The sequence below is a fragment of the Ovis canadensis genome, chromosome 11 (genome assembly GCF_042477335.2).
Source record: "Ovis canadensis isolate MfBH-ARS-UI-01 breed Bighorn chromosome 11, ARS-UI_OviCan_v2, whole genome shotgun sequence".
NCBI classification, from domain to species: Eukaryota; Metazoa; Chordata; class Mammalia; order Artiodactyla; family Bovidae; genus Ovis; species Ovis canadensis.
The window spans coordinates 42,415,501-42,442,009 of NC_091255.1; the positions used below are offsets into that span (position 1 = coordinate 42,415,501).

At 51.6% G+C, this 26,509-nt stretch overlaps 1 protein-coding gene across 2 annotated transcripts in view; it reads right to left on the minus strand.

Annotated features, from left to right (window-relative positions):
- SLC47A1 (solute carrier family 47 member 1) overlaps positions 1 to 24,930 on the minus strand; it is a 29,406-nt gene extending 4,476 nt beyond the window's left edge. Inside the window, exons 1-14 of one of the 2 annotated variants that reach the window (XM_069542935.1) lie at positions 24,370 to 24,930; positions 16,351 to 16,452; positions 14,745 to 14,813; positions 13,111 to 13,259; positions 11,877 to 11,919; positions 10,235 to 10,279; positions 7,269 to 7,366; positions 6,968 to 7,065; positions 6,748 to 6,861; positions 6,598 to 6,665; positions 5,649 to 5,757; positions 5,481 to 5,556; positions 1,789 to 1,858; positions 1,432 to 1,564 (exon numbers count right to left, since the gene is read on the minus strand). In XM_069542935.1, the coding sequence (XP_069399036.1) occupies positions 1,432 to 1,564; positions 1,789 to 1,858; positions 5,481 to 5,556; positions 5,649 to 5,757; positions 6,598 to 6,665; positions 6,748 to 6,861; positions 6,968 to 7,065; positions 7,269 to 7,366; positions 10,235 to 10,279; positions 11,877 to 11,919; positions 13,111 to 13,259; positions 14,745 to 14,813; positions 16,351 to 16,452; positions 24,370 to 24,903 (1,708 nt within the window). In that variant the 5' untranslated portion in view covers positions 24,904 to 24,930. The remainder of the gene's footprint in view (positions 1 to 1,431; positions 1,565 to 1,788; positions 1,859 to 5,480; positions 5,557 to 5,648; positions 5,758 to 6,597; positions 6,666 to 6,747; positions 6,862 to 6,967; positions 7,066 to 7,268; positions 7,367 to 10,234; positions 10,280 to 11,876; positions 11,920 to 13,110; positions 13,260 to 14,744; positions 14,814 to 16,350; positions 16,453 to 24,369) is intronic. The other variant, XM_069542936.1, reaches the window with a different exon arrangement.
- Positions 24,931 to 26,509: the final 1,579 nt, after the last annotated feature.

The window sequence follows — 26,509 nt, forward strand, 5'->3', positions numbered from 1 at the left end:
CACAGAGCCCTCACTTCCTCAGAGTCCCCAGCTTTTAAAAAAAAATTATTGATTTTTATTTATTTGGCTACACTGGGTCTTAATTGCAGCAGGTGGGATCTAGTTCCCCAACCAGAAATCAAACCCAGGCCCCCTGCATTGGGAGCAAGGAGTCCTATCCACTGGACCCCCAGGGAAGTTCCCCCTGTTTTTTATATATGGATCAATATATAACATTATATTATTTCCAGTGTATGACATCATGATTCAATATTTGTATGTATTGTGAAATGACCACCTCCATAAATTCAATTAACATCCATCACCTTACATAGCTACACCATTTTTTTTTTTTTTTTGCTTATGATGAGAACTTTTAAGATCTGCTCTCAGCAATTTTCAAATATACAATATGGTATTATTAACTACAGGCTTCCCAGGTGGCACAGCGGTAAAGAATCCACCAGCAAAGCAGGAGACGCAGGTTTAATCCCTCCCTGGGTTGGGAAGATCCCCTGGAGGAGGAAATAGCAACCCACCCCAGTATTCTTGCCTGGGAAATCCTATGGACAGAGGTGCCTGGTGGGCTGCAGTCCATGGGGTTGCAGAGAATTGGACAAGACAGAGTGATGGAGCGACTGTCACCATGCTGTAGTCACACCCCCACACCCCTAGGACTTATTTTCCAACTGCAAGTTTGCACCCTAACATTTTTTTAGGGTGATTCTCACCTCTCTCTCTGCTGTACACTCTGTAGGTGAGCTTTTGTTAAATGGCAGAGTGGGCCTAGTACAGCCCTTGGGATGTAGATCTATACTTCAAAGTGAATTCCTATAATATTAATATTTTCCTTAGCTATGTCACTGGCAAACCCCCAAATATGAATAATGCCAGGAATTCTCTGGAGGTCCAGTGATTAGCATTTGGCACTTTCACTGCCAACAGCCCAGGTTCAATCCCTGGTCGGGGAACTAAGATCTCACAAACTGCCAGAAAATAAGATTTAAAATGACTTTCAAAAATATGAATAAGGCCAGAAACTCAGAATAAATAATTTTCTACACCAATGAAGTTTGCCTTGGCAACTCCATTCTTTGAACATCTCCCATACTTTTCATTAAAATATTATTGAATGAGAAAAATGTGCAACATAGGAGACACGTTGATCTGAAAGCTGAGTCTGTATCAGATGACGCCTCCGCCTCTGAGCTGGCCAAGAGCTGAGGGATACCGATGAGCATTGTCTCCACTGCACCCAGCTAGTGTGCTCAGGTTTTAATGTAATCACGTATTAACGCTGATGTACGCCCTAGTATTATTTTAGAAATCAAAACTGGGCAGTCACCCGTTTCTCTGTTCTTTTAAAGCCGCGTCTCAAAATCTGTCTCCGAGCTCTGACAGCCACCTCCCAGGCCGTGATCCCGGCTCTTCCTGCTCTGGGGGGAGGCTTACCCAGCAGTCCAAGCCCAGCAGCAAACATGAGGGAGATCCCGATGGGAAGACCGAGCACGTAGTACCCGACGGCGTTGATGATGGCGCCTGCCTTCTGGTTCCCAGTGCCTCGCAGGATGCCTCCACAGGTGCACTGCGGGTGGACGCCAGTCGTATGAACACGGCTCATGCTGCCCCACGACGCCCACCCCAGCACCCCCCACCTCAGGGGACTCTGCCTCAAGTCCAGGACCTCGTGAAGTGGACGTGAGAGGAATATCCCACCTCCCCGGCCTCTCTTCTCCATTAAAATCTACCATCGTCAGCAGAAACTCGTGGCTCGTAAAGGCGGCTGAGGAGGTACCGCACAGTACTCACAGCCAGCCCTTCGAAGAGATGTGAAACCGCGTAAATCGGGACCACCTGGGCCACCAGCGAGATGATCTCTCTGTTAGGAGAACAAAGCAGAGCATGACTGGGAGGCAGACGGAGGCAGAGAGGAGGGCAGTGTGGTTCCTGGTGACCGTGATTCTGACCGCCAGGCAGGGCTCCGCCTCCGTGTGTGGCTAACAGGCTCAGGTGTCCCACCAACATCCTTTTCAGGGAGTCTTACCTTGTTTTGGTCTGCAGTGGAAACTACTGTATGCAGTATCTCAAGACTTTTAGAAAACACATAGTCCCTGTGGTCAACACAAACAGTTCAACCAAATGATTTCACTAAAAAAGAGTGCATATATGTACACACGTAGCTGATTCACTTAGCTGTACACCTGAAATCTAACACACCACTATAAATCAGCTAGACTCCCAATAAAACTAAAATGAAAGTCAATCAAATGATTCTGTACTCCTCTCCTGCACCCCCCAAAATAAAATGGGGGTTATAGAGCCATCCTCCTTTTCACAAAACTCCATGTCCCCTCCAAGTGTCTGAGTGACGCACAACAGGATAAGGGTCAGGCTCCCTCCAGGGAACCAGGCTGGCAAGTCCTAAAGGCCACAGATAGAGTTTACAGAGCTGGCCTTGACCCTCACCTCTACAGCTAGAGACAGAGAGACACTGCCAGGGGCCGGAATGGCCGAGTATTCCCAATTCCTTCAGGTGGTTAACGAAGAAACATACAATGTTGTCTGGCAGTAAATGTTGGTTGAATGAATAAATAATTAAGAAATCCAGCACAGAACAGGATGGCCACCCTTCCCTGCCAAACAAGGACAGAAGTACAGCTCTCTTATTCGAATGTTATTTTGCTTTTTGAATAGGTAACATATGCCAATGGTTAAAAGAAATTAAACAACATGAAAAACATATGGAGGAAAATCTTATTTCCATTCCTTGCCCAGTCCTCCCGTGACCTGTCCCCAAACCAAGGAACAGTTCTGGGTACTGTATTTGTCCAGTGCTCATGAAAGTAAAAGCAAGGACAAATATATATTCTTCTTTCCCCTTATGGACTTGATGTATGGTTTCATGTTCTGACATTCTCTCTGTGGTGTTCTGTGCCTTGATTTTTCTGCCTCGTGTGTTACATTCACTTTTTAAAATCCAAATATTTATTTTGGCTGTGCTGGGTCCTTGTTGCTGTGTGGGCTTCGCTCTAGTTGCGGCGAGCAGGGGCCACCCTTCCTTACGGTGGCGGAGCTTCTCACTGCAGTGGCTTCTGTTGCAGAGCACGGGCTCTAGGTCTCGTGGGCTTGGTGGTCGTGGCTCCCAGGCTCCAGAGCACAGGCTCAGTAATCGCGGTGCACGGACTTACTTGCTCCACGGCAAGTGGGATCTTCCCGGACCAGGGATCAAACTTGTGTCTCCTGACGTGGCAGATGGACTTTCCACCACTGAGCCACTAGGGAAGCCCCTATATTCATATTCCATCAGCATATATTATTTTTAATATGCTGCTGAATCCTATCTACTCATATTTTATTTTGGATTTTAAAATCGACATTAATTAGGAAGATTGGCCTGTGGATTGCTTTCTTTTTTCATGTGAAAACTTCGTCAGCTTCGGTACCGACACACTCGCTTCCTAAACAGAATGAGGAAATTTTCCTTTTTCTGGAACAGTTAAGGCAGCATTGGGATTACCTACGTCTTAAAGATTTCATAGAATTCTCCTTTGAAACCCTCTGGAGCTGGTGCTTTTATTTTCATTTTTAAAATTTTTGGCCATACTGCGAGGCATGTGGGATCTAGCTCCCCAACCAGGGACTGAACCCAGGACCCCTTCAGTGGAAGCACAGTCTTAACCACTGGACCACCAGGGAAGTCCCTGGAGTTGGTGCTTTTTAAATATATATGTATATACTTTATTTATTTATTTATTTGGCTGCACTGGGTCTTAGTTGTGGCATTCAGGATCTCTTAGTCACAGCATGTGAGATCTAGTTCCCTGACCAGGGATAGAACCCAGGCCCCCTGCATTGGGAGCTTGGAGTCTTAGCCACTGGACTACCAGGGAAGTCCCCTGGTACTTTAAAAATAACAATTTCTTATTTCTAAACAAATTGATCTATTTAGACCTATGTTTTCTAGAATAATTTCTTAATTAGAATTTTTTGTAATTTGTATTGAAGCACAGTTGATTTACAATGTTGTGTTAGTTTCAGGTGTTAGCACAGGGATTCAGTTATACACATACATATGTATATACTTTTTCAGATTATTTTCCCTTATAGGTTATTACAAAATATTGAGTATAATTCTGTGCTATACAGTAGGTCCTTGTTGGTAGCATAAGTTTTGAGAAATTATTTCCCCAGATTTTATATATGCTTGCAAAAGTTGTGCAAACTAGTCTCTTCCGCTTTAAGAAAACCATGGCTTTTCAGTAATTTCCCCGTTTCTGACTGCATAGAGGTGCACACTGCCTTTCTGCCCTTTGTTTGGGTCAGGCATCTGTGTCAACCTCAGAATGTGTCATTAGTTCTGCCAGTTTCAGCTGAGCTTGGCCATATCACAAATAATTTGATTTTGTGAGTTTTCTATGTCTCCTAATTCCATCAAAAATCCCATTGGTGGGCCTCTTGTTTTTCACTCTATTCCCTGCTCTATTTAAGTTTCCAAAAGTGCACAGATTGAGAATCAAACTTCCTACCAGGTCCTGCTGAAGCCATCCTGCAAGACAGACTTCTGATCAAGTGAATAAGCTGAGCATGATCTCTGGCTACATCTGACTCACGCTGATGTGAGGGATATTCTAACATTTCACAGCAAAACGGCAAAGGCTGAAAGGTGACAACCCACCACCAGAAGTCAAAAGACAGATTCCTGAGGAATAGCCTGAGGGTCAGTTCCGTCCACACCACCTGCTTTGTGAATCTAGGAGGGAGGGGTCAATTCTGCATTTTGTAACTGCTGACAAAAGAACCCCAGGTTATGGACTCCCTGGTGGTCCAGTGGTTAAGACTCTGCACTCCCAATGCAGGGGGTGTGGGTTCGATCCCAGGTTGGGGAACTAAGATCCCACATGTCACATGGTTCAGCAAAAATAAGTAAAAAGAAGCCCAAGGAAGGGGTAACAGAACAATATAGCCACCAAGTCAGCATGCACTGTGGCCTCATGGACGAAAGCTATCAAACCAACTTAATGGGATCTGCAGAGCACGGGGGACTTTGCTGGTGCAAGAGTTCTTCAGTGATTGATAATGTGATGTGTGGAGACAGCTCAGGGGTGAGAGTTCCACTTCAGTTCAGATGGACAAACAAGACTATTGCCAGCCAAGCACTTGGGCAGCTTCTGGGCCACCGAGATGACTCGTGTTGTTGGGAAGGAAGTATTTCAGTGAAGATGGAGGCAGTGGTGCCCAAAAAGAGTTACCATCTTTAAAAGATGTGAGTACTCCACTAGCAGAAATGTACACCACCACCCATGCCCACTGACTCGGCTTCTAGCTTATTAATTAGTTCCTACATCCTATCCGTTCTTGCCAGGTAACAACTGCGTGTCTGATCTTGGAGGTGACTCAGGCTCCCCTCCAAGATGCAACCACCCAGGAGGCCCAGTGTGAAAGCAGCTCCCACTGACCATCTCTGCTGCAGATTTACATCCCAGGGAAACCTCCACACTCACCGGTCCTTGGTGAAAACGTAACCCACGACATCCTTGCAGCCTAACAACAGGACACAAAAGATGACAGCAAAGAGCCCTGGAGGTCAGATGGCAGGAGAAGCACTCGGTGAGAAAGGGAGTCTGCAGGGAAGGCGTGGGGGCTGTGGGCGCGTCCCCGAGTCTAGGCACCTGTGACCAGCAGGGCGACGGCGGAGGACGTCTTGGCCTGCTCGATGTCCCCGGCCCCCAGTGCATTCCCCACCCGGACGCTGGCGGCCACGCTGAAGCCTGTGGGGACCTGAAATGAGGAGGGAACCTGACGGTGATGCTGAGAATCAGTCCTCCAGTCAGTCCTACACACACACGCACACGCACACCTATGCACACCTTGGTCCTTCCCACACCACGGGCGCTCTGTTCCCACCTCCCAGCTGCATTTCTAAGGTGACACTTGGGGAGGACAAAGCCCTTCAGAATGTCCAGCTGATGCTTTCAGTAAAAGAGAGTCAAAGGGAAGCCTTTGATGACCAGGGTTCTCCAGAGCATCAGCACCCTCTTCCTTCTTCTGGCCGAACAACATCCTGCCCACGCATGGAGTCCACTCAGCCATCCCTGGGCACATGCCTGGGCATGTGGGACACTGCCATCTCTTGGCAATCATGAACTGCTAGGAACTGCCAGGAACTTCAGTACAAACATCTGTTTTCATTCCTTGGGGGTCTAACCTACAAGTGTCACCGAGTATCCAGAGGCAACAGAGGCAGGCGGGAATGGAGTTCAGCCCCTCCTTCCTGCAGCACCGTCACCTTTATCCCCCACCTGTCCCCACCGCATCTGTGTTATGAAACAGGAAAAGAGTCGGCATGTTTGACAAGCGTGCCATCAAACCGAGTCCTTCGGATTGGGACTGCGTTAGGAGTCGGAGGACCGGCGGCGACCCAGTCCTCTGGACCATCTCCCCAAGGCCCTCCAGCTCACAGGGAACACCCCCTGCCACACCAGAAGGACCCTCCCAGGCTTCAGGGTGAAATGTGCCCTTCAGGAATCATTTCACAACCTGTATGCGCTGAACGCCTGTGCTCAGCACTCTTTAGAGGGAAGCACACAGCCCCGCCCCAGGACGGGCTCATATGCTCACCATGTACACGATGACGGCCAGCTCATATGCGATGGACTGGGCTCCCAGCTCTACCATGCCGAGGACACCTGCGGGAGAGGGATGCGTGACCGCGTGCTTCCCATGGGCCCTGGCTGTCCCCAAGCCACCACCGGCTGGCTCCACGCTGACCGCTCAGGAAGCTTCCGATCTCGTAGGCCCACCACTCGATGCACAGCATCAGCATGCTGGGGATGGCCAGGCGGAAGAAGGGGCCCCAGTCCTGCAGGCACTCCCAGGACCAGCCTGCAGGCAGGACACAGATGCAGTCGGTTGCGACACAAACGGCCACCGGGCAAGGGCTCGAGCCGAGACAGGAGTCGTGTCCAGGCAGGAGATAGGCAGCCTTTACCTCCCCAGGTGTCCTGGTGCAGCCTCTTGGCGAGGATGTACAGGAAGAGGAGGAGAGCCAAGGTGAACTGGGAGACCGTGTTTGCCAGTGCCGAGCCCCTGGGCAGAAGAGAACACGCTGAGGGGTGCCCCTCCTGCCCTGCTGGTGATACAGCAGCCCCGGGTCACCTCCTCCCGGAGCAGCATCCCCCCGCAGGGTCCAGAGCGGCCCAAGGAGGAGGGTCGGCATGGACACCCCACCCTGCCCTGGAAATCCACAGGAGGCCGCCCCGCTCCCTGACCCAGGACTCCCTAGGACTCACATAACCCCAAGATGCATCTGATAGAGGAACAGGTAGTTGGTGAGGGCGTTGACCAGGTTGGCAGCCACGCCGGTCACCATCTGGGGCAGGACGATTCCCTGAAACGAGGGGCCGTGCTGGAGACCCATGGGGACCACCGACTGCCACCCAAACAGGCGCCCTCATGGCCAGTAGGGCAGCTGTCATAGGCGTGCCCACGCTGCTGCTCCCATCCACCGGGCACTTCCTCCTCTGGGTTGGCCGGAAGGGCATCTTTTTGGCCACGGACACGCAGCAGGAGAGAGGGAAGCAGCGGAGAGGGAGGACAAGAGCCGGCTCGTGCACAGGAGCAGCGTGAACACGTCACCTTCCCCGGGCACCTGGACCAACGCTGAAGGTCGGGAACTAAGGGGACGCTATGACCCTGGGGTGGGGGACGGAGCCGAGCAGCTCCAGGCCTCCCACGTCTCTGACCGACTGAAGGCATGAGAGTGAAGCGACACGGGACCAGGGCTGACGTCTCTCCTCACAGCGTCAGGACAGAAAATGGACGCAGAGAAAGTCGGCTGTGACGAAGGCAGGAAGCACTGCTTCCCCCGACTGGAAGGGGCCGCCCACCGCAAGGGGTCACCTCACTGTACGACATCACCTTTCAGAGGAGCAGAGAGAGAAGATGTGGCGTGTATACACAATGGACGATGACTCGGCCATGGAAAAGAATGACATTTTGCCATTTGCAACAACATGGGTGGACGTGGAAGGCATTATGCTCAGTGAATTAAGTCAGAGAAAGACAAATACTGCATGCTTTCGCTTATGTATGGAATTTTAAAAATAAAACAGACTAGTGAATCTAACAAAACAGAAACAGACTCACAAGCACAGAGACCAAACCAGTGGTTACCAGTGGCAAGAGGGAGGGGGAGGGGCAATATAGGAGGAGGGAATTAGGAGGTAGAACCCACTAGTAATATGTGTGAGTTAAATAATCTACAAGGACATACTGCACAACACAGGGAATGCAGCCAGTATTTTATAATAATGATACATGGGAATTAAAAATTGTGAATCACTATACTGTACATCTGTAACTTATAGACTACTGTACATCAACTATACCCCAATTTTTAAAAAGTGCTACCTCTTTGTAAAGCATCATGCCCCAAATCATAGGGTGTTTGAAATTCTGCTCTTTGAAACCACAGTATAAATCAAACATCTCGGGACTCCCCCTGGTGGTCCAGTGGTTAAGAATTCGCCTGCCAATGCAGGGCACACAGCCTCAGTCCCTGGTTTCGGAAGATCCCACATGCTGCAGGTTAACTGAGCCCGGGTACCACAGCTGCTGAGCCTGGGTGCTAGGGCCCCCTCCCCACAACTAGAGGAGGCCCTCGAGCAGCAATGAAGACCCAGTGCAGCCGTCATTCATTAATTAATTTTAAAAAGCAGTCTGGATTTCCCACGGAAGCCAGAGCAATCGGGGAGAGAGGGCTTGGTCGCTCTGCAGGGCAGGCAGACACTGGCCGCTTATTTGCGCTTCCTCTGCTCCGCCCTCCCTTCACACCGTCCTTCAGATCTCCCACCCCACCTCCACCCCCGCTCTGTTCCCTGAGACCCACATTCCCCTGGCTGCTCTGCATCCTGTGGGCTCATGGCCGCGGGCTCAGAGGCCAGACCAGGACCTTGCCAAGCATTGTTTATCAGGAGCCCTGGTCTGTTTCAGCAGGAGAGGCAGGTGACCCGATGTGCATTTCAGATAGACGCTGTGGGACCCCCTGGCAGAGGGGGTCTGGGTGGGAGCCCACTGAGGGAAAAGAGGAGAAACAGCAGAGGCACCAAGGAGGGCCTGAGGCTAAGGCCCCCAGGCCCCGGCCCGTTGCACAGCCCCCTCTGAGTCCCCACAAGCCTGCCTCTCACCTTTCCGCATCCTCCGTCCTTTAGTGACCCCAGTAACCTGTCCTTCAAGTGTCCCATAGGCGGCGGCTCCATCCTTTCCTTCTCTCCTGCATCTAGTCAGCCTGGGCATGACCCCTTTCCATGTCCAGGCTCCCACTGCACCCACTCAGTCTAGGTTGCACCCCCTCTCCTTCCCACCTCGAGAAACCCATGCATCCTCCACCACTTGAGTCACCTTCCTGACCCCTCAGCTCAGGACTCCTTCTTCTAGGTTGTCTCTCCTGCCTCAGGGCCTTCAGGGAGAGGTCCTCACACCCACTCCTCACTCAACCACTCAGGAGCCCCACGTTTGTTGGGGGGCTGACAGGCCAAAGGCCCTCAAACGGGGTAACAAACTATGAGGGGCCAGCCCAGAATCCAGGGCACATGCTGGTTTCTGCCTCTTTACAGGCATTTCAAGTATACAATTCTGATACTAATAAAAATGTGGAACTAGTAGAAACCTTGTTCCATTACGAGGATAACACCTTAACTTTAAGGATGTTAAATAGGTAGAAAGCTTTCTTCTCCACCATCCTGTCCCTGTCACACAAGCCCGGGAGAGCCTGCCCTCATGGGCTGGTACCCTACCACCACCAGGCACCCTATCTATCTGGTCCTTCTGGAAGGAAGTAGACGGTCCCACACATGACTCCACACCCACAGAGCGGGGCTCTGGCCACTGCTGTTAGCCACCCACCAAGAGTCCTGGTGACATGAGGCACCTTCCATCGTGGGGAAGGGGGTGCTTTCACATCCCCAGATGGTCGGAGCTGAAAGGTCGACCCCCAACCCCTCCGGAGCCAGGCAATGGTGCAGGGCCAAGAATCCTCCCTGCCGGCCCACCAATAACAATATTTCCAAATGGGAACTGGATCCGACTTTTCCAGTGCCAATAACAACCTGTCCTTTCCTTGACTCCTCAGCCCTGCGTGCACCCCTCAGGGAAACACCCCACAGGGGCTCCGGATAGGCGAGCCTCTCCACCGGGTCTCCCTGACCCCTGAAAGGACAGATGCACTCACCCCCACAGGACAGGAGAGTCGAGTTACCTGGTTGAGCAGGTACTTCACTTGTAACGTGTAGAGGAAGGTTGCCTGCAAGACAACAGGGGACAGAGGTCAGCATCCTGGCCAGCCTCACAGTGGAGAGCTGAGACCTCAGCCAGCCTGCCCTCCACTCCCACAGGAGGCCCAGGTGGGAGCCCTCTCAGGAGGCTCGGGGGCAGGACAGGAACCCCAAGTTCGGACATCTCTCTTATGGGCGAACACTATCTAAGCACCCCCAGGGGAGCTGGGAGAGTGGTTTCCTTGGGTGCTTGGTTGGGATTCTCCTGGGGGCACTGGGCTGTGCAAGAGGCCCGTGAAAACTCTGGATGGGCGCCCCCTTCTATAGATTAGGCTGCAGTCCTATTTGGTGGAATAAACTCAAGAATATTCGGTTCAGGGACTTCCCTGGTAGTCCAGTGGTTAAGACCTCATCCTCCAACGTACAGGGTGCCAGCTTGGTCCCTGGTCGGAGTGCTACAATCCCACATGTCTCAGGCCCCCCCCCCAAAAAAAAACCCAAAACATAAAACAGAAGCAATACTATAACAAATTCAATAAAGATGTTAAATAAATGGTCCACATCCAAAAAAAATCTTAGAAAAGAATATTCAATTTAAAATGAAAAAGTAAAGACCACAATCTCAATTACGAGGGCAAATGACTGCTTCTGAGGTCTGAATTACATCCCCTCCCAGTTCGTATGCTGAAGCCCTCATGCCCAACGTGACCATATTCGATAAAGTCTTTAAAAGTGAAAATGTTAGTTGTTTCTGACTCTTTGCAACTCCATGGACTGTAGCCTGCCAGGCTCCTCTATCCATGGAATTCTCCAGGCAAGAATACTGGAGTGGGTTGCCATTTCCTTCTCCAGGAGATAGTCCCAACCCAGGGATCGAACCTGGATTTGATCCTCCAATCTGCACTGGAGGCAGATTCTTAACTATCTGAGCCACCAGGGAAGCCCAAAGTCAATTAAGTTTAAATGAGGTCACTGAGGGGGCCCTGATCCAGCAGGACTGGTGCCCTTCTGGGCAGACAAGCGACACTGGGGGTGGGCCTCCATGCCAAGGAGAGAGGCCTCGGAGGAAACCAGCCCCGACACCTTGATCTTGGACTGCCAACCCCCAAGACTGTGAGAAGTAGGTTTCTGTTGTCTAAGCCTGTGATATTTTGTTACAGCAGCTCAGCAGACTAATCCGGCCACGTGTTTAACTAAATGAAATAGCTGTGCTTATTCACCAACCAGGTAGGGACCCCCTGAACACTAACACACACGTGGGTTCTGTGCCTCAGGCTTAGCAAGCAAGAGCCTCAAAGTTCCAGGTGAGGCCCCCGGGGGTCCGTGGTGGCAAGGATTCACCATCTACAGAAGAAATCTGAGCTCCTCCCCGCGGGTGAGCAGAGGCCCCTTCTGCTACGGGAGCGGGGACCCCGGCCTCTGCAGCCCTCTTGACCCTGGTGTTTCTTGAGGGACAAAGGTTTGTGTCTTTCCTGAGTATGATGAAAACTACACTTCCTTGAAGGAGCCAACTCCTCATGTGGGCATCATCGCAGGGCTGAACCAGATCCCTGAGCTCAAGGCATCTCTGCTGCCTTTTTACCCATGAACCTCAAGGAGGGACCCCCTTACCCTGTGGACACTTACAGGAAGAGCTGGAATGAAGATCATGACATAGGTCTGGGTAAGCCTGTACAAGGAAGAGGGAAAAAGTGACAGAGTGCTCCGTTTCCAGGGAAAGGTAGGCAGGACACAGCAACACTACCTTCACATGCTTGGCTCTTCCTAAACGTACAGGCTGAAGCTGCTGGAGCACCGTCGGAATCTACACAGAACATGTCATCCTATGACCCGAGTGATCATTCTTGGTTCTCCCAAGTCTCTCCAGGTCCAGGACAGGGGGTTCAAACTGGGCACCCTGGCTGGGTAATTCTTGCCGTGGAGGCAGTCCTGTGCATCCCAAGATGTTCTGGAGCATCTGGTTTCCACCAGCAGCGACACCCCCATACCAGTTCTGACGTCCAGAAACGTCTCCTAACATTTCAAATGTCCCCTGGGTTCAGAGCCACTGGTTGAGCAGAAAGTCACAAAAGGTCTTTATCAACTAAACCAGCGGCTCTCAAACCTTGTGTCACATTTTAGAATCATCTAAAAGAGCTTTGAAAGACATGGACACCCAGGCTGCACCCCAGGCCAATTAAACCAGAATGCTAGGGACTTCCCTGGTGATCCAGTAGCTAAGACTCTATGCTCCCAACTCAGGGGGCCCAGGTTCGATCCCTGGTCAGGGAACTAGATCCTGCAACTAAAGATCCCACAGGTGGCAACCAAGATCAAAGATCTCGTATGCAGCCAAATAAATAAATATTTTAACAAACAAATGAAAAGAACAAAATGCTGGAGGAGGGCACCAGGTCGGGGGGGTGTTGTTGTTGTTGTTTTTCTGCCACACCATGCAGCTTTCAGGATCTTAGTTCCCCAACCAGGAATCGAACCTAGCCCTTGGCAGTAAAAGCACAGAGTCCTAACTGCTGCACCACCAGGGAATTCCCCAGCGGTGGGCTTTAAAAGCATTCAGGTGATTTTAATATTGACCAGGGCCAAAAATCACAAAACCGGGAACCAACACCATGAACCACCATTTCACGTGGAGGGTTTTTGCAGATCATATTTCACCCAAAACTATTTACCTGAAAGTTACCCAAATAAGGAGCGGGTATGTTATCCCACGGGCCAGGTATGGAGAATCGGCTGAGGACAGCTTAACTCACTCCTGGTGCGTGGCCTGTCCCTGGCCTTGGGAACCCCCCGAGCCTGAACCTGGCCGGCACCATCTTTCTGCCGGGATGGACCTATCCTGCTGGGGGGTGGCCCATCTCACCTGGACACGGCTGGGTCCTGCCTGCAGAGCAGCAGGATGAGCTGGGTGTTGAGGAAGAGCGCCCAGCAGGGCAGACAGCAGAGCAGCAGCACCAGCACGCCCCGCTGCAGGATGACGCCCACATGCTTCTTGTTCTGGCTCCCAAACGTCTGCGTGCACAGTCAAAACCAACATATTAACACAGAAACGGCACCCTCGCTGTCCCCCAGAGGCCTCCAATCACGCCCCATGGGAGACAGATGGCCGCAGAGACTGCTACATTTTAGGTATCAGTGGTTCTCAAACGCAGCTGCTCATCAGAATCACCTAAGGAACATTTCCTATATCTCTGATATTTCATTGTTAGGGTATAGAAACACAACAGGTTTCTGCATATTAATTTTGTGTCCTAGAACTTTACCAAATTCATTAATGAGCTCCAGGTGCTTTCTGGTGGCATCTTTAGGATTTTCCATAGCATCATGTCATCTGTAAACAGTGACAGTTTTACTTCTTCCTTTCCAATTGGGATTTCTTGTATTTCTTTTTCTTCTCTGATTGCTATGGCTGGGACTTCCAATACTATGTTGAATAAAAGTGGAGCAAGAGGGCATCCTTGTCTGATTCTGATCTTAGAGGAAAAGGTTTCAGCTTTTCACCACTGAGTATGTTAGCTGTGACCTTATCATTGTTTGGTCTCTCGGTCATGTCTGACTCTTTGCAACCCCGTGGACTGCAGCACACCAGGCTTCCCTGTCCTTCACCATCTCCTGGAGTTTGTGCAAACTCATGCCATTGAGTCAGTGGTGTTATCTAACCATCTCATCCTCTGCTGCCCCCTTCTCTTGACTTCAATCTTTCCCAGCACCAAGGTCTTTTTCTGTATGGTCTTTATTATATTGAGGTACGTTCCTTCTGTGCCTATTTTCTGAAGAGTTTTTTATCATAAATGGATGTTTAATTTGGGGAACATTTTTAAATCATTGATTACAGAGGCTTGATAAAGATAAGTCTGGACTTAACCGGTCCAGAGTAGGTCCCAGACACCAACAATTTGTAAAATTTCCCCATGTCCATGTAATCCTAATGTGCAGTCAGGGTGGCCTCACCTGGAAACCTATTAGAAATATGATGTCCTGGGCCTCCCCCTCCCCAGACCTACTGATGCAGAAACTTGGGGATCGGGGAGGCACTGGAGCCAGCTCCCATTGCTTACAAAACCCTCCATGCACATCCCTCCCCAGCCAGCTCAGTGACATCTTGGGCAGCTTAAAATTAGCCACTGGGACCAGCATACACAACCAGTCAGGACACTCCCCATCCACCCCCGAGACCTGGTTCTTCAGGCTTATGGCTGGTGGGGGGCCCCCAAGTGACTCTGACACACATGCACGTTTGAGGACCCCTGGACATACCGAGCTCCACAATGTTGGAAGTGATAAAAGGGACTTTTACAAAACATCCCCTATCTGTCAAGACGTAGCAGTAGGGCTGTCACGCAGAAAAACACCACTTCCCAGACCAGAGAGACCTGCGGCCACACTTTGGAGGCAGCAGGAGAGCTGAGAAATGTGGCAAGGGTTTGCCCTGGGGGTCTCTGCCCTCCAACTGGGGGGGGGGCAGGGGGAGTGACCTGACCTGGGGCTGCCACTCACCTGGGAGATGAGCGTGTCACAAGCAGAAGACAAGCCGAACCCCACCGAGACACCAGTAACGTTGACCACCTGGGAACAAACCAGGGAGGAGGCTGGAGGCAGGTTCCCCGTCTGCCCATCAGAGCCCCGGGGCCCTCAGCACTCTGCCCGGAGCCTGTGTGCAGACCTCCCCGTGCCCTGAATTAGACAGACACAGTGCTGGGAGGAAAGGACAGTCAAGGCCGTGGTGACCACACTGCATTAGTCTTTCTTAGGCATTTGTTCCCCAGGTCTTGGGCATCTTTTTCCCAGGTTCTGAGGACCATGAACCCTTTTAAGGGGCCTGCGGCATGGCACAGAGCAGTCCTGGGTGAGCCCACTTGCTAGTGACCAAGGATGACCCAAACAACGCCCTGAAGGACTCTGTGAGAGCAGGAGCAAGTCTCAGAGCCAAGACTCAGGCCTTCCAGCATCCACAGCACCCCCAAACCCAGGAAGTCTGAGGCCCTGCCTGCCTCCACCTGCTACCCCTCGAGTCTACAGGAGGCACCAGGGACAGCAGTCCCCGCCAGGCCCAGCCCAGAAGCACCAGCTTTCCTGCACTTCCGTGGCCAAGAAGGATCTGTGGGAAGCTTGCTGAGCTCCCCAAATATCCAAACATCAGAGACCAAAAAGGATAATTAAACCAGGGTTGTCCATGCTGCTCCCTGAAAGCAAAGCAAGCCACGAGCCCCTGGGGATGGTTCAGAGCACCTTGCAGGCTCAGAGGTGGCAAGTTCAAATGCCCGATGGACCAGGTGTGGGAGGCCGATGCGTGCCTTTCAGAGCACACACCTGCAGCAAGAACTTCAGCGAAACATCTGCTGGCCCAAGTGAACAGGCCGGCAGGGCCCCCAGGCCAGCAACCACGGCTGAGGCCAATGACGCCTCTCTGTGGCTGTGGGGCTCACATCTGGGGTACAGAGAGGACTGGTTTTTTAAATTTTTATTATTTAATTTTTTAAAGTTTTATTATTATTTGGGGGGGTGGGCTAAGCTGGGTCTTTGTTGTGGAGCAACAAGGGATCCCCACCAGGGATCCAGCTCATGTCCCCTGCCCTCAAAGGCAGATTCTTAACCACTGGACTACCAGGGAAGTCCCTCCTCCCGGTTTCAGGTTTGGACCTGGGCACCCAGGGTTTCATATTCTGGCATCTCGGGATAAGAGACAAATCAAGAGCTGGGGGAAGGGGGAGGGTTTCTACTGGTGAACAATTCTCTTCTCCCAGATGTGGGGTCAGGGTGGGAGCCAGAGCTCCAGTGATGGCAGACTAGTTGGCGTGGCAGATAGAATTCTGGCCCTCTAGAGACGCCCCATGCGGAGCCTGGCACCTGAGGAGACACATACCTGGGGCAGCTCCCTGGGGAAGGAGAGGCAGGCTGAGGATGGAAACATGGTCACAGCCCTGCCCACACCTGGAGATTAGTTCAGTGAAACCCCTTTCAGACCAGTGGCCTCCAACAGTGAGAGATTCAGACACATACGTGTCTTCCCTGAAAACCCTAAACTCTGATCATCTGTAAGAGCCGCAGGAGCAAATGAACACAGACGGCTTCCTAGCTCGGAGCTGGCCAGCCCCGTACGTACAGCAATTGCCAGTGTGACAGCGTCCAGCTCCAGCTTCCCCAGGTGCCCGCAGAACACAGAGCTCACAAAACCAATGAGGAACACCATCAGCTGGGCCAGGAACTGGGAAGAGACGGAAAACACGAGGCTGCAGGCGAGGGCCACCATGGCAGTGGAAGGAAGGGGCAGGCTTCCCAGGTGACCCCACCCTCCCGGGTGGGCTCCGACCAGAGGTAAGGAGGTCTGGCTTGCACGGAGCCTCCGCCAGCTCTCACAGGCAAACGAGCAGCCTCAGGTGGACTTCTTGAAAAATATGCAAGTTCATTTGCTACCACCAGTATCATGTTTCTGAGAACTTCCAACTTTTAAAATTATTTTTCACTGTAGATTCTCATACTGTAGATGGCATGCCTATTTTCCCTGAAATTTCTAGAGGCTGCCTCCTGGGATGACCCCATTGTTATTTCAGATTCCTCCTGAGGGCTGAAGAGAACAGCTTTCAACTGCCAACAGAACAGTCCATGGAGAGGAACTCCCGAGGCAGACCTGAGGCTACCTCAGTGGAAGGCCAGTGGGGTCTGGAACGATGGGGCAAATCGTTACCAGTCTGCCGAGCATCTCAGATTCCACAAAGCCTCCAATATGAGGGCAAATGCAGCTTGGGGAACACGGACTCATTCTCCCTCACCATTCCAGAACTTCCTGCCTCACCTCTGGACACTGACTTATCTCCTCAGGTTAATTTAAAACCACCTTCTGTGACCTGCCAGACCCTGGAGGTGCAGGACTTCCCGGGAAGCCCATCGGCCCCACACGCCCCTCTCAAAGTGCACACCCTGGGTTCAGGGAGCTTGTGCAGGTCCAGCCAGCACTGCTGCCGTTCAGTCCTTTGAGGGCGAAAGCTCCTCTGGTGAGCTCAGGCGAGGCTCCCAGTGACCGTCGTCCTCACCTCTGTCGACCCACACTGCCATCGGCCAGTGCCGCAACCACCCAAGATTGCCACGTGGGCACTGGACCTGGCCCTGCTGGTGACGGTACAGGTGACTGCCTGCTTTCCCTCCCTGCACCTGGGGACAGACAGGTGCATCTCCACAGGTGGACCCACATCGACAGACCATGAGAGGCCTGCGTGCATGTGCGTGTGCGGGGGCGAGGGTGCAAACATCTCCACATCGAATTCCAAACCTCAACCCAGCTCCTGCTTCCCCCACTGCAGAGACCAAAGTTGCGCACTGCAACTAGAGAGAAGCCCCCGCCCAGCATGCTAGAGAAAGGCCCACACAGCAATGAAGAGCCAGCACAGCCAAAAATATAGAAATTTTGAAAAAGGTTGATATGAAAAACCCAATTCTGTAGACCCTAAAGTCAGAACCAGGGGCCCCCGTAGGCCTGTTCCCAGGAACTGGCCATGACTAAGTGCTGTCCCCACCCCACAGATATTCTGTGGTTTCATTCACAGAGTTGGTGTCTCTTTGATTGTGAATTTATATTAACTGTAAAGGGCACAGGGCCCTTATTTGGGTAAATTCAGCATCACTATCAGTCTTTTCAGTTTTTTTTTTAAGCCTTTTTGTGTGTAAACTACGTCTACTTCTGCTTTATTGACTATGCCAAAGCCTTTGACTGTGTGGTTCACCACAAACTGGAAAATTCTTCAAGAGACGGGAATACTAGACCACCTTACCTGCCTCCTGAGAAACCTGTATGCAGGTCAAGAAGCAACAGTTAGAACCAGACATGGAAAACTGGACTGGTTCCAAATCGGGAAAGGAGTACGTCAAGGCTGTATACAGTCACCTGCTTATTATTTCACTTATATGCAGAGTACATCATGAGAAATGCTGGACTGGATGAAGCACAAGCTGGAATCAAGATTGCCAGGAGAAATATCAATAACCTCAGATATGCAGATGACACCACCCTATGGCAGAAAGTGAAGAGGAACTAAAAAGCCTCTTGATGAAAGTGAAAGAGGAGAGTGAAAAAGTAGGCTTAAAGCTCAACATTCAGAAAACTAAGATCATGGCATCTGGTCCCATCACTTCATGGCAAATAGATGGGGAAACAATGGAAACAGTGAGAGACTTTATTTTGGGGGCTCCAAAATCACTGCAGATGGTGACTGCAGCCATGAAATTAAAAGAGACTTGCTCCTTGGAAGAAAAGCTATGACCAACCTAAACAGCATATTAAAAAGCAGACACATTACTTTGCCAACAAAGGTCCATTTAGTCAAAGCTATGGTTTTTTCAGTAGTCATGCATGGATGTGAGAGTTGGACCATAAAGAAAGCTGAAGAATTGATGCTTTTGAACTGTGGTGTTGGAGAAGACTCTTGAGAATCCCTTGGACTGCAAGGAGATCAAACCAGTCCATCCTAAAGGAGATCAGTCCTGAATATTCATCGGAAGGACTGATGCTGAAGCTGACACTCCAATCCTTTGGCCACCTGATGCGAAGAACTGACTCATTGGAAAATACCCTGATGCTGGGAAAGATTGAAGGCGGGAGTAGAAGGGGACAACAGAGGATGAGATGGTTGTTTGGCATCACTGACTCAACAATGGACAGGAGTTTGAGCAAGCTCTGGGAGTTGGTGATGGACAGGGAAGCCTGGCATGCTGCAGTTCATGGGGTAGCAAAGAGTCGGACACGACTGAACTGAACTGAACTGTCATAAACTGTTGCAAACGATAGTCATAGGTCTGTTTTCCCCTTTTTCATCGGACTTCAATATTTCCAGAACCGTGTCTGGTCAACTCCACAGGCCACATGTAAGCTGTTTCTGCGGCTTCACAGGAAAATGCATGGTCAGGTCTCTGGGCTGCTTCCCAGGTTTTGCTGATACAAAGCACACTGCACAGAATGTCTTTCTTACTTGGGTGGGGCCAGACATTTTCTTAGGGTGAATGCCCAGTGCACGGGTGGGATCAGCTGACCCTCTCAGAGCAGAGGCTGGGAAATCTAGCTGAGCTAATCCATGAGTGCCTGTGTGTGTGTCTGTGCGTGCATGAGTGTGTGTGTGTGTGCTCAGTCATGTCTGACTCTTTGTGACCCTATAGGCTGTAGCCCTCCAGGCTCCTCTGTCCATGGGATTTCCCAGGCAAGAATACTGGAATGAGTTGCCATTTCCTCCTCTGGGGGATCTTCCTGACCTAGGAATCAAACCCATGTCTCATGCAGAGCTAATCCACTCAACTGTTGAGTTGAAGGTGGGTCATCCCAGTGGTACAGTCCTTGGATGGCCAGACTTCCCACACCCCAGCCTCAGGGGCGGCGGGGGTCCCGGCTCCAGAGTTCACGTTTGCTAACCACACACCTGAGATCACCTGAGGATGTTGGTCAGAAGACCCATGCCCAGTCCCACTTCAAGAGACAGAGTCCAGATGTCCATGGGGCTGAGGGATCTGTCTTTCAGCATTCTCCACCCCCCACCCCACTATACTCATCCAATCAAGAGGGGGCCGTCAAGGACCAGACCTACAGAACCTACAGGGCTTGCTGCTGGGCCCACAGGTTGTTCCCCCAGCACCTCAGACTCCTGCCTGGGGTTCAGACAGGGCTAAGTGGACAAGAGAGATGGCCGGGCTGTCTGTGCATGTCTCTGCCTCCTGTCATGGAGACCCTCATTTTCTGGCCAGGAGGCTTTGGGAGAGTGACCCCTGGGGCTGGCTGCCAGAAGGACAGCGGGTGTGAGCCTGCCTGGTGTGCCCAGTCAAAAAATGGACCAAAGTCCAAAGAAGACATACAGATTGCTAACAAACACATGAAAAGATGCTCAGCATCACTCATTATCAGAGAAATGCAAATCAAAACTATAACGAGGTACCATCTCATGCCAGTCAGAATGGCTGCTATCCAAAACTCTACAAGCAATAAATGCTGGAGAGGGTGTGGAGAAAAGGGAACCCTCTTACACTGTTGGAGGGAATGCAAACTAGTACAGCCACTATGGAGAACAGTGTGAAGATTCCTTAAAAAACTGGAAATAGAACTGCCATACGACCCAGCAATCCCCCTGCTGGGCATACACACTGAGGAAACCAGAATTGAAAGAGACACATGTACCCCAATGTTCATTGCAGCACTGTTTATAATAGCCAGGACGTGGAAGCAACCTAGATGTCCATCAGTAGATGAATGGATAAGAAAGCTGTGGTACATATACACAATGGAGTACTACTCAGCCATTAAAAAGAATACATTTGAATCAGTACTAATGAGGTGGATGAAACTGGAGCCTACTATACAGAGTGAAGTAAGCCAGAAAGAAAAACACCAATACAGTATAATACATATATATGGAATTCAGAAAGATGGTAACAATAACCCTGTATGCGAGACAGCAAAAGAGACACAGATGTATAGAATAGTCTTTTGGACTCTGTGGGAGAGGGAGAGGGTGGGATGATTTGGGAGAATGGCATTGAAACATGTATATTATCATATGTGAAACGAATCGCCAGTCCAGGTTCAATGCATGATACAGGGTGCTCGGGGCTGGAGCACTGGAATGACCCAGAGGGATGGGATGGGGAGGGAGGTGGGGAGGTGTTCAGGATGGGGAACACATGTATACCCATGGCTGATTCATGTCAATGTATGGCAAAACCAATACAACATTGTAAAGTAATTAGCCTCCAATTAAAATAAATAAATTTATATTAAATAAATTTGAAATTGAAAAAAAAAAAAGAAGGTCGACTCTCGTCCACTCCTTTGGAGCACCGAGTACAGGCCAAGCACGGAAGCATAGATCTGAGTAAGGTGAACACCATGGCTCCAGCCCCACCCCAGGGAACCCAGGGCATCACAGGGAAAGATGTTCAACACGGAACAACACAGTGGATCACACAAGACGGGCACTGCAGATACCACAGGAGCTCAGGAGTCACAGAAGTTTCTGCCGAAACCTGGATGGTGAGCAGGCAATTGAAAGGGCCCTGTCTGTCTGGGAGACCGTTCCAGGCAGGAGGGGGTGGGATGTGAGGGATGGCTGGGGCTGGGAAAAGGTGAGGGCAGGGGGCAGTTGGATTTGTGGGCTGTTAATTCCCTGATCAGGGACTGAAACTGGGCCCTTGGCAGTGAAAGCTCCAAGTCCTAACCACTGGACTGCCAAGGAGCTCCCACCTTCGGCCAAGGTCATTTTCTGCCCCCAGCAAGTCTGCTCCTGCGACATCTTACCTAAGGTCACTGAACACCCCCAGCTCCTCATTCCCCACCGACAGGGTAACAGTCAGAGACCAGCCTGCAGGTCCGTGGGCAGGAAGCCAGTCTCTCAGATGCCCTTCTGCTTGGGGGGCATTGTCACTAGTCTTTGTCCTTCAGCCCTAGACCCCCTCAACTCTCTCCCAGGTGAGCCTGTTTCCATGCAGATGGAAACCAGGGCCCTCTGTCTGGGCCTGGCTACCCCAGATCTTTTCTGTTCTCACCAATGCACTGCACAGCCTGTGTCCCTGAGGAGCACGCAGTCCCTCTTTGAGATTATTCTTCAGGACTGACAGTTCAGTCTGGCGAAGAGAAGCTAATGACGAGGAGAAAGCTCAGCTGAAACACCTGAGGCCAGGTAACTTCAACAACTGCCTTCCTGCCCCAACAAACGCACAGTTTACCTAAATCTTTAAAGGAAAATGTGGCCCAGCCTCTGTTCAGATGTGCATGGCTCATCTCACACGCTTGCCTTTGTGTTCTGCATTATTCTCTCTTTACAGCCCTCATTTAAAGCTCACTGCAGGTGTGGTAAGTCCTAGTCCCTCAACCCGATTCCTACATTGGATCCTCGTGGGTCACTGTTGACATGAGAGGCCTGGAAGGGACAGGGTGAACCGGAGACAGAAAATCAGAGAGAGGAGCCCCAGACCAGGGTCCTACCTAATGGATGGGGGACCCTCAGAAAGTGAAGAGGGGGACCCTGAGCAGGCAATGAGGGGCACCTCTCCCCTCCCTTGTGCCCCCAGGAAACAGAAAACCCAGAGAAGAGGGGAACAGAGACAGAGAGGGACCAAGAGGAGCCCATATACAACCGAATTAAACCGGTGTCAGAACTCTATGACCCGACTGCGTAAAGCAGTCAGACAGAAACAGTCCCACAAACGGCTGCAAGGAACATTTCCCAACTCTCCGGTTATTTCAGATCATTTCAGAGACTTTTCCTTTGTCTCGGTTTTCTGTTTTTTCTACAAGGAACATAGATTATGCTTACAATTAACATCGTCACAGGCACACACACACAAGTGTACAGAGAGAAAGGGCAGGGGGCTGCATGTCAGCCATGTGCTCACCATCCCTGCAGACCGACAAGGGGACTGGGTGACTCTGGGGGCTAGCAGAGACAGGGGCCTGCCCTGGGAGTGGCTGCATCTCAGAGGCTACCTTGTTTAATTATTCATTTTCGGGGTGGTTTTAGTGATAAAGAACTCACCTGCCAATGTAGGAGACATAAGAGATAAGTTTTCGATCCCTGGTCAGGAAGATCCTCTGGGGGAAGGAAATGGCAACCCACTCCAGTGTTCTTGCCTGGGAAATCCCGGGGACAGAGGAGCCTGGCGGCCTACGGTCTATGGGGTCGCAAGACACAACGGAAGCAACTTAGCAGAGCAATAGCAGCTTTGCGTGTTTAGTTGCTCAAGTCGTGTCTGACTCTGTGACCTCATGGACCCAGGCTCCTCTGTCCATAGGATTTCCCAGGCAAGAATACTGGAGTGGGTTGCCATTTCCTCCTCCAGGGGATCTTCCCAACCCAGGGATGGAACCCGCATCTCCTGCATTGGCAGGCAGATTGTTTACTGCTGAGCCACTTGGGAAGCCTTACAGAGACCTTTCTCACAGTAACCTGTGCGATAATGTGGGGCCAAGCATGGTATTATTATCCGAATTTTATGGATGGATTAACTGAAGCCGGAAGAGGTTACCAGCTGACTCAGGTTCACATAGCCATTTCCTAACCTCCCTTCTGAGGTCAAAGCAGAGAACTGGACCCACAAGTAAGATTCCTAACCAGGTGTTCTTTTCCCTCTGGCTGCCAACAGCTCCCCGCTACATGGATTTTCAAGCCATGGCTTTCTCCCGGCCTCATCCATGCCACCTGATACAATACAATGGGCATCCCAGGATCCCATGAACAGTGGGGTCACCATCATGTCACTCCTGTCTGCCTCAGCCTCTGCAGGTGCAGAACGTCTCATCACCCCAGAGCCCAACAGCTTGTGTGTTAGTCGCTCAGTTGCGTCTGACTCTTTGTGACCCCGTGGACTGTAGCCCACCAGGCTCCTCTGTCCATGGGATTCTCCAGGCAAGAATACTGGAGTGGGGAACCATTCCCTTCTCCAGTCCAAAAGCTTATTCTCCCCTGAGAACCATCTCAGGTTCTTCTTGTCTGAAGAAAGGGCTCCCTTACCCTGTTGATTTGAAAATCACCCAAACTGGCAGGAGAACAATGATGAGATTCTGGTTTGTGGGTGTTGTGGTTTCAGAATTCTAATTACCTTTAAATAGAAAACACAGAAAGAGTCCTAAACTGACAATGATAATGGAGGAAACAAAAAACAAAAAAACAAAAAAAACCCTCAGCCCCAAAGAGAACCACATCAAAAACGTTTTAAACACAAGACTTGGGGAAGGGCGTGTGAGGCAGGATGCCGCTAGTTTCCTTGGGCAGAGGCCTGAAGATGTGGCTCTAAAAGACACCGCTCCCCGCCTGGAGTTACTCCAGAGACGCACGTTCACGGCCGGAATCGACGGCTAGTTTTCGGTGTTCTCCGCAGTGTTTTGAGGTTCTGGTGGCTTCCGCCTGCTCCTCGGCAGCCCTCCTCCAGAGAAGGCTCCGGAGCGGGAGACTGGACGCGGCCGGTCCCACTCCCTAGCTGTCCAGCCGCACAGGGCGGCCAGCGCGGCCCGGGCGCACGCGAAGGCGCCCGGACCTGCCCGCCTCCAGGCTCCCGGGACCGTGGCCCCGCGCGCGCCCGCCCACCGCCTCCTGCTAGCTCTGCGCCCCGGGACCCCCGCCCCCGGGACCAGCCCCCGGTGAGGCCCCCTACTCACCGCGGGGCCCGCCAGGAACAGGAGCGCCCCCAGCTCCCGCCGGAGGTCGGCCAGCCGCAGACAGCGCGGCGCGCGGCGCTCCGGGCTGAGCGCCCGGGCTCCCGGCCCGGGTGTAAGCTCCTCGGCCGCCTCCATGTGCCGGGCGCCGGCCACGGGGAGCGCGCAGGAGGCCGAGGGGAGGACGGGCCGGGCCAGCCGCGCTCCAGTCCCCGCCCTGGGCCGCCCGCCGCCCACCTTGGGCGCGCCCCCGCCGCCCGGCCCAGGTCGCCCGCTTCGCTGGCAAAGCCCTGCCAACTCCGGGACTCCGAATACAAAGTTGAAGGAAGCTCCGGAAAGAAACAGAAAGTGGAAAGCGCGGCGGGGGCTGGGTCCTCGGGCCCTCAGGAGCCAGGCTCGCCGGCTCCGCGCCTCCCAGGGCTTGGGGTGAAAGCCTCGTGGAAGCGCTGGCAGGTTGGCCACTGAGGGTCCGCACCCGCAGCCAGACACCTCCGGCTCCGGAGCGCCTTCTCTGCGCACAGGGCTGGGAGACCGCATAGGACTTGACTGTGCGGACGCTCTTCTTCCCTCCCCACCCCGCCCGCGCGCGCCCGTTCGTTAACTTAGACTCTGCCAGGATAGCGCACAAGGCCACATTTTCAAGCTCCAGGACTCAGGTTCTCTGGTCTTGGATGTTTATCCAACAGCTGGGTAAGGGTATTGATTTTTAAAATGCTCCGTAAGAGAGTTGTGAGTTAAGTTTTATTGTGGGCAAAATGAGGATTATAGCCTGGAAGGTGACATTTCAGAGCGCTCTGCGGAACTCCTCCAAAAATGGGAGGTGGGGGTAGAGGGGCGTCAGTACTATGCACTATTTTAGTGAACGGGCCAGTGTGCAGTCAAACACACTCTTTGGCAAAGGTTTGCTGCTGGTCAGGAGCAGATGTCCCCCTTCATGATTTTAGTGTTTTTCTAGACATGAGGAGATGCAAAAATTAGGCTCATAAAATCTTCTCCTGAGAATATCTTCTGAAGGCTTGTTCTGCCAGGATTTTCCCAGAGCAGACAGCCTCATTCCTGATCTCCACTCTGAAATCCTTTCAGGGTGTGATGAAGGTTGGGGCTGCAGTGGCCAGTGACTGCATCCTGGTAGAGGCAAACGGCCAGTGCCGAGTGTTTGTTGGCAAGGGGACCAAGAGGCTGTGTGTCAGCAAACCTGGGCTCCGGAGACACCACCAGGGTCTATGGGGAGAGCACCAGCAACTTGCTGGTCCCTCAGAGCCTCAGTTTCCCCATCTGTGAACTCGAAACCATATCTACAACCGCCCTTTGTGGTGAGGGTTAAATGAGATGGTGTGGTCCAGTGGTTGGAACTCTGCACTCTCACTGCCAGTGACAAGGGTTTAGTCCTCCCCTGCGGAACTAACATCCCTCAAGTCAGGTGGCCAAAAGTATCTTTTTTAAAAAAAATGAGATGGACTAAGTGCTCTCAGCCTGGTTGGTACAGGGTAATGGCCTAAGAAAAGTTAGCCACCAAAACAAGAGTGATTTCAGTAACAGTCAAAGTTCATTCTGTTTTAATAGGCCCAACTTTACAAAAAGGAAAACATAAATCCTGAGAGGGTCACACAGTTGGAAGTCTGGCTTCAGGGATTTACAAGGTCATGAGTGTTCTGCCTCCGCATCTGTCTTCCCGCCCTCTTATCTTAACCATTTAAAAAATTAATTTATTTTATTTTATTGGGTGCGTGGAGTCTTGCCTTCATTGAGGCATGTGGGATCTTAGTTCCATGAGTCTTTCATCGCGGTGTGCAGGCTTCTCTCTAGTTGCAGCGCTCGGCTTAGTTGCCCGGCAGTGGCATGCGGTATCTTAGTTCCCCCACCAGGGATCAAACCTAAGTCCCTTGCACTGGAAGGCAGATTCTTAACCTGGACCACTATGGAAGTCCCCTCCCTACTATTTGCTCTTCACTACTCAGCCTCATCTTTCTCTGTAGGCAGCCCCTTTTTGCTTGTTCAGGAGGGTAGCCTCCCCCAATCCTCATTCCCATCTTTCCTAGCTTGTGATCCAGATAATAAGACCCTCCCCACCTCTCTTCGGTACCAAACAAACTAAAAACGGAGAAAATTGGTTGGCCCTGTTTAGGTTTCCTGCCCACCTTTG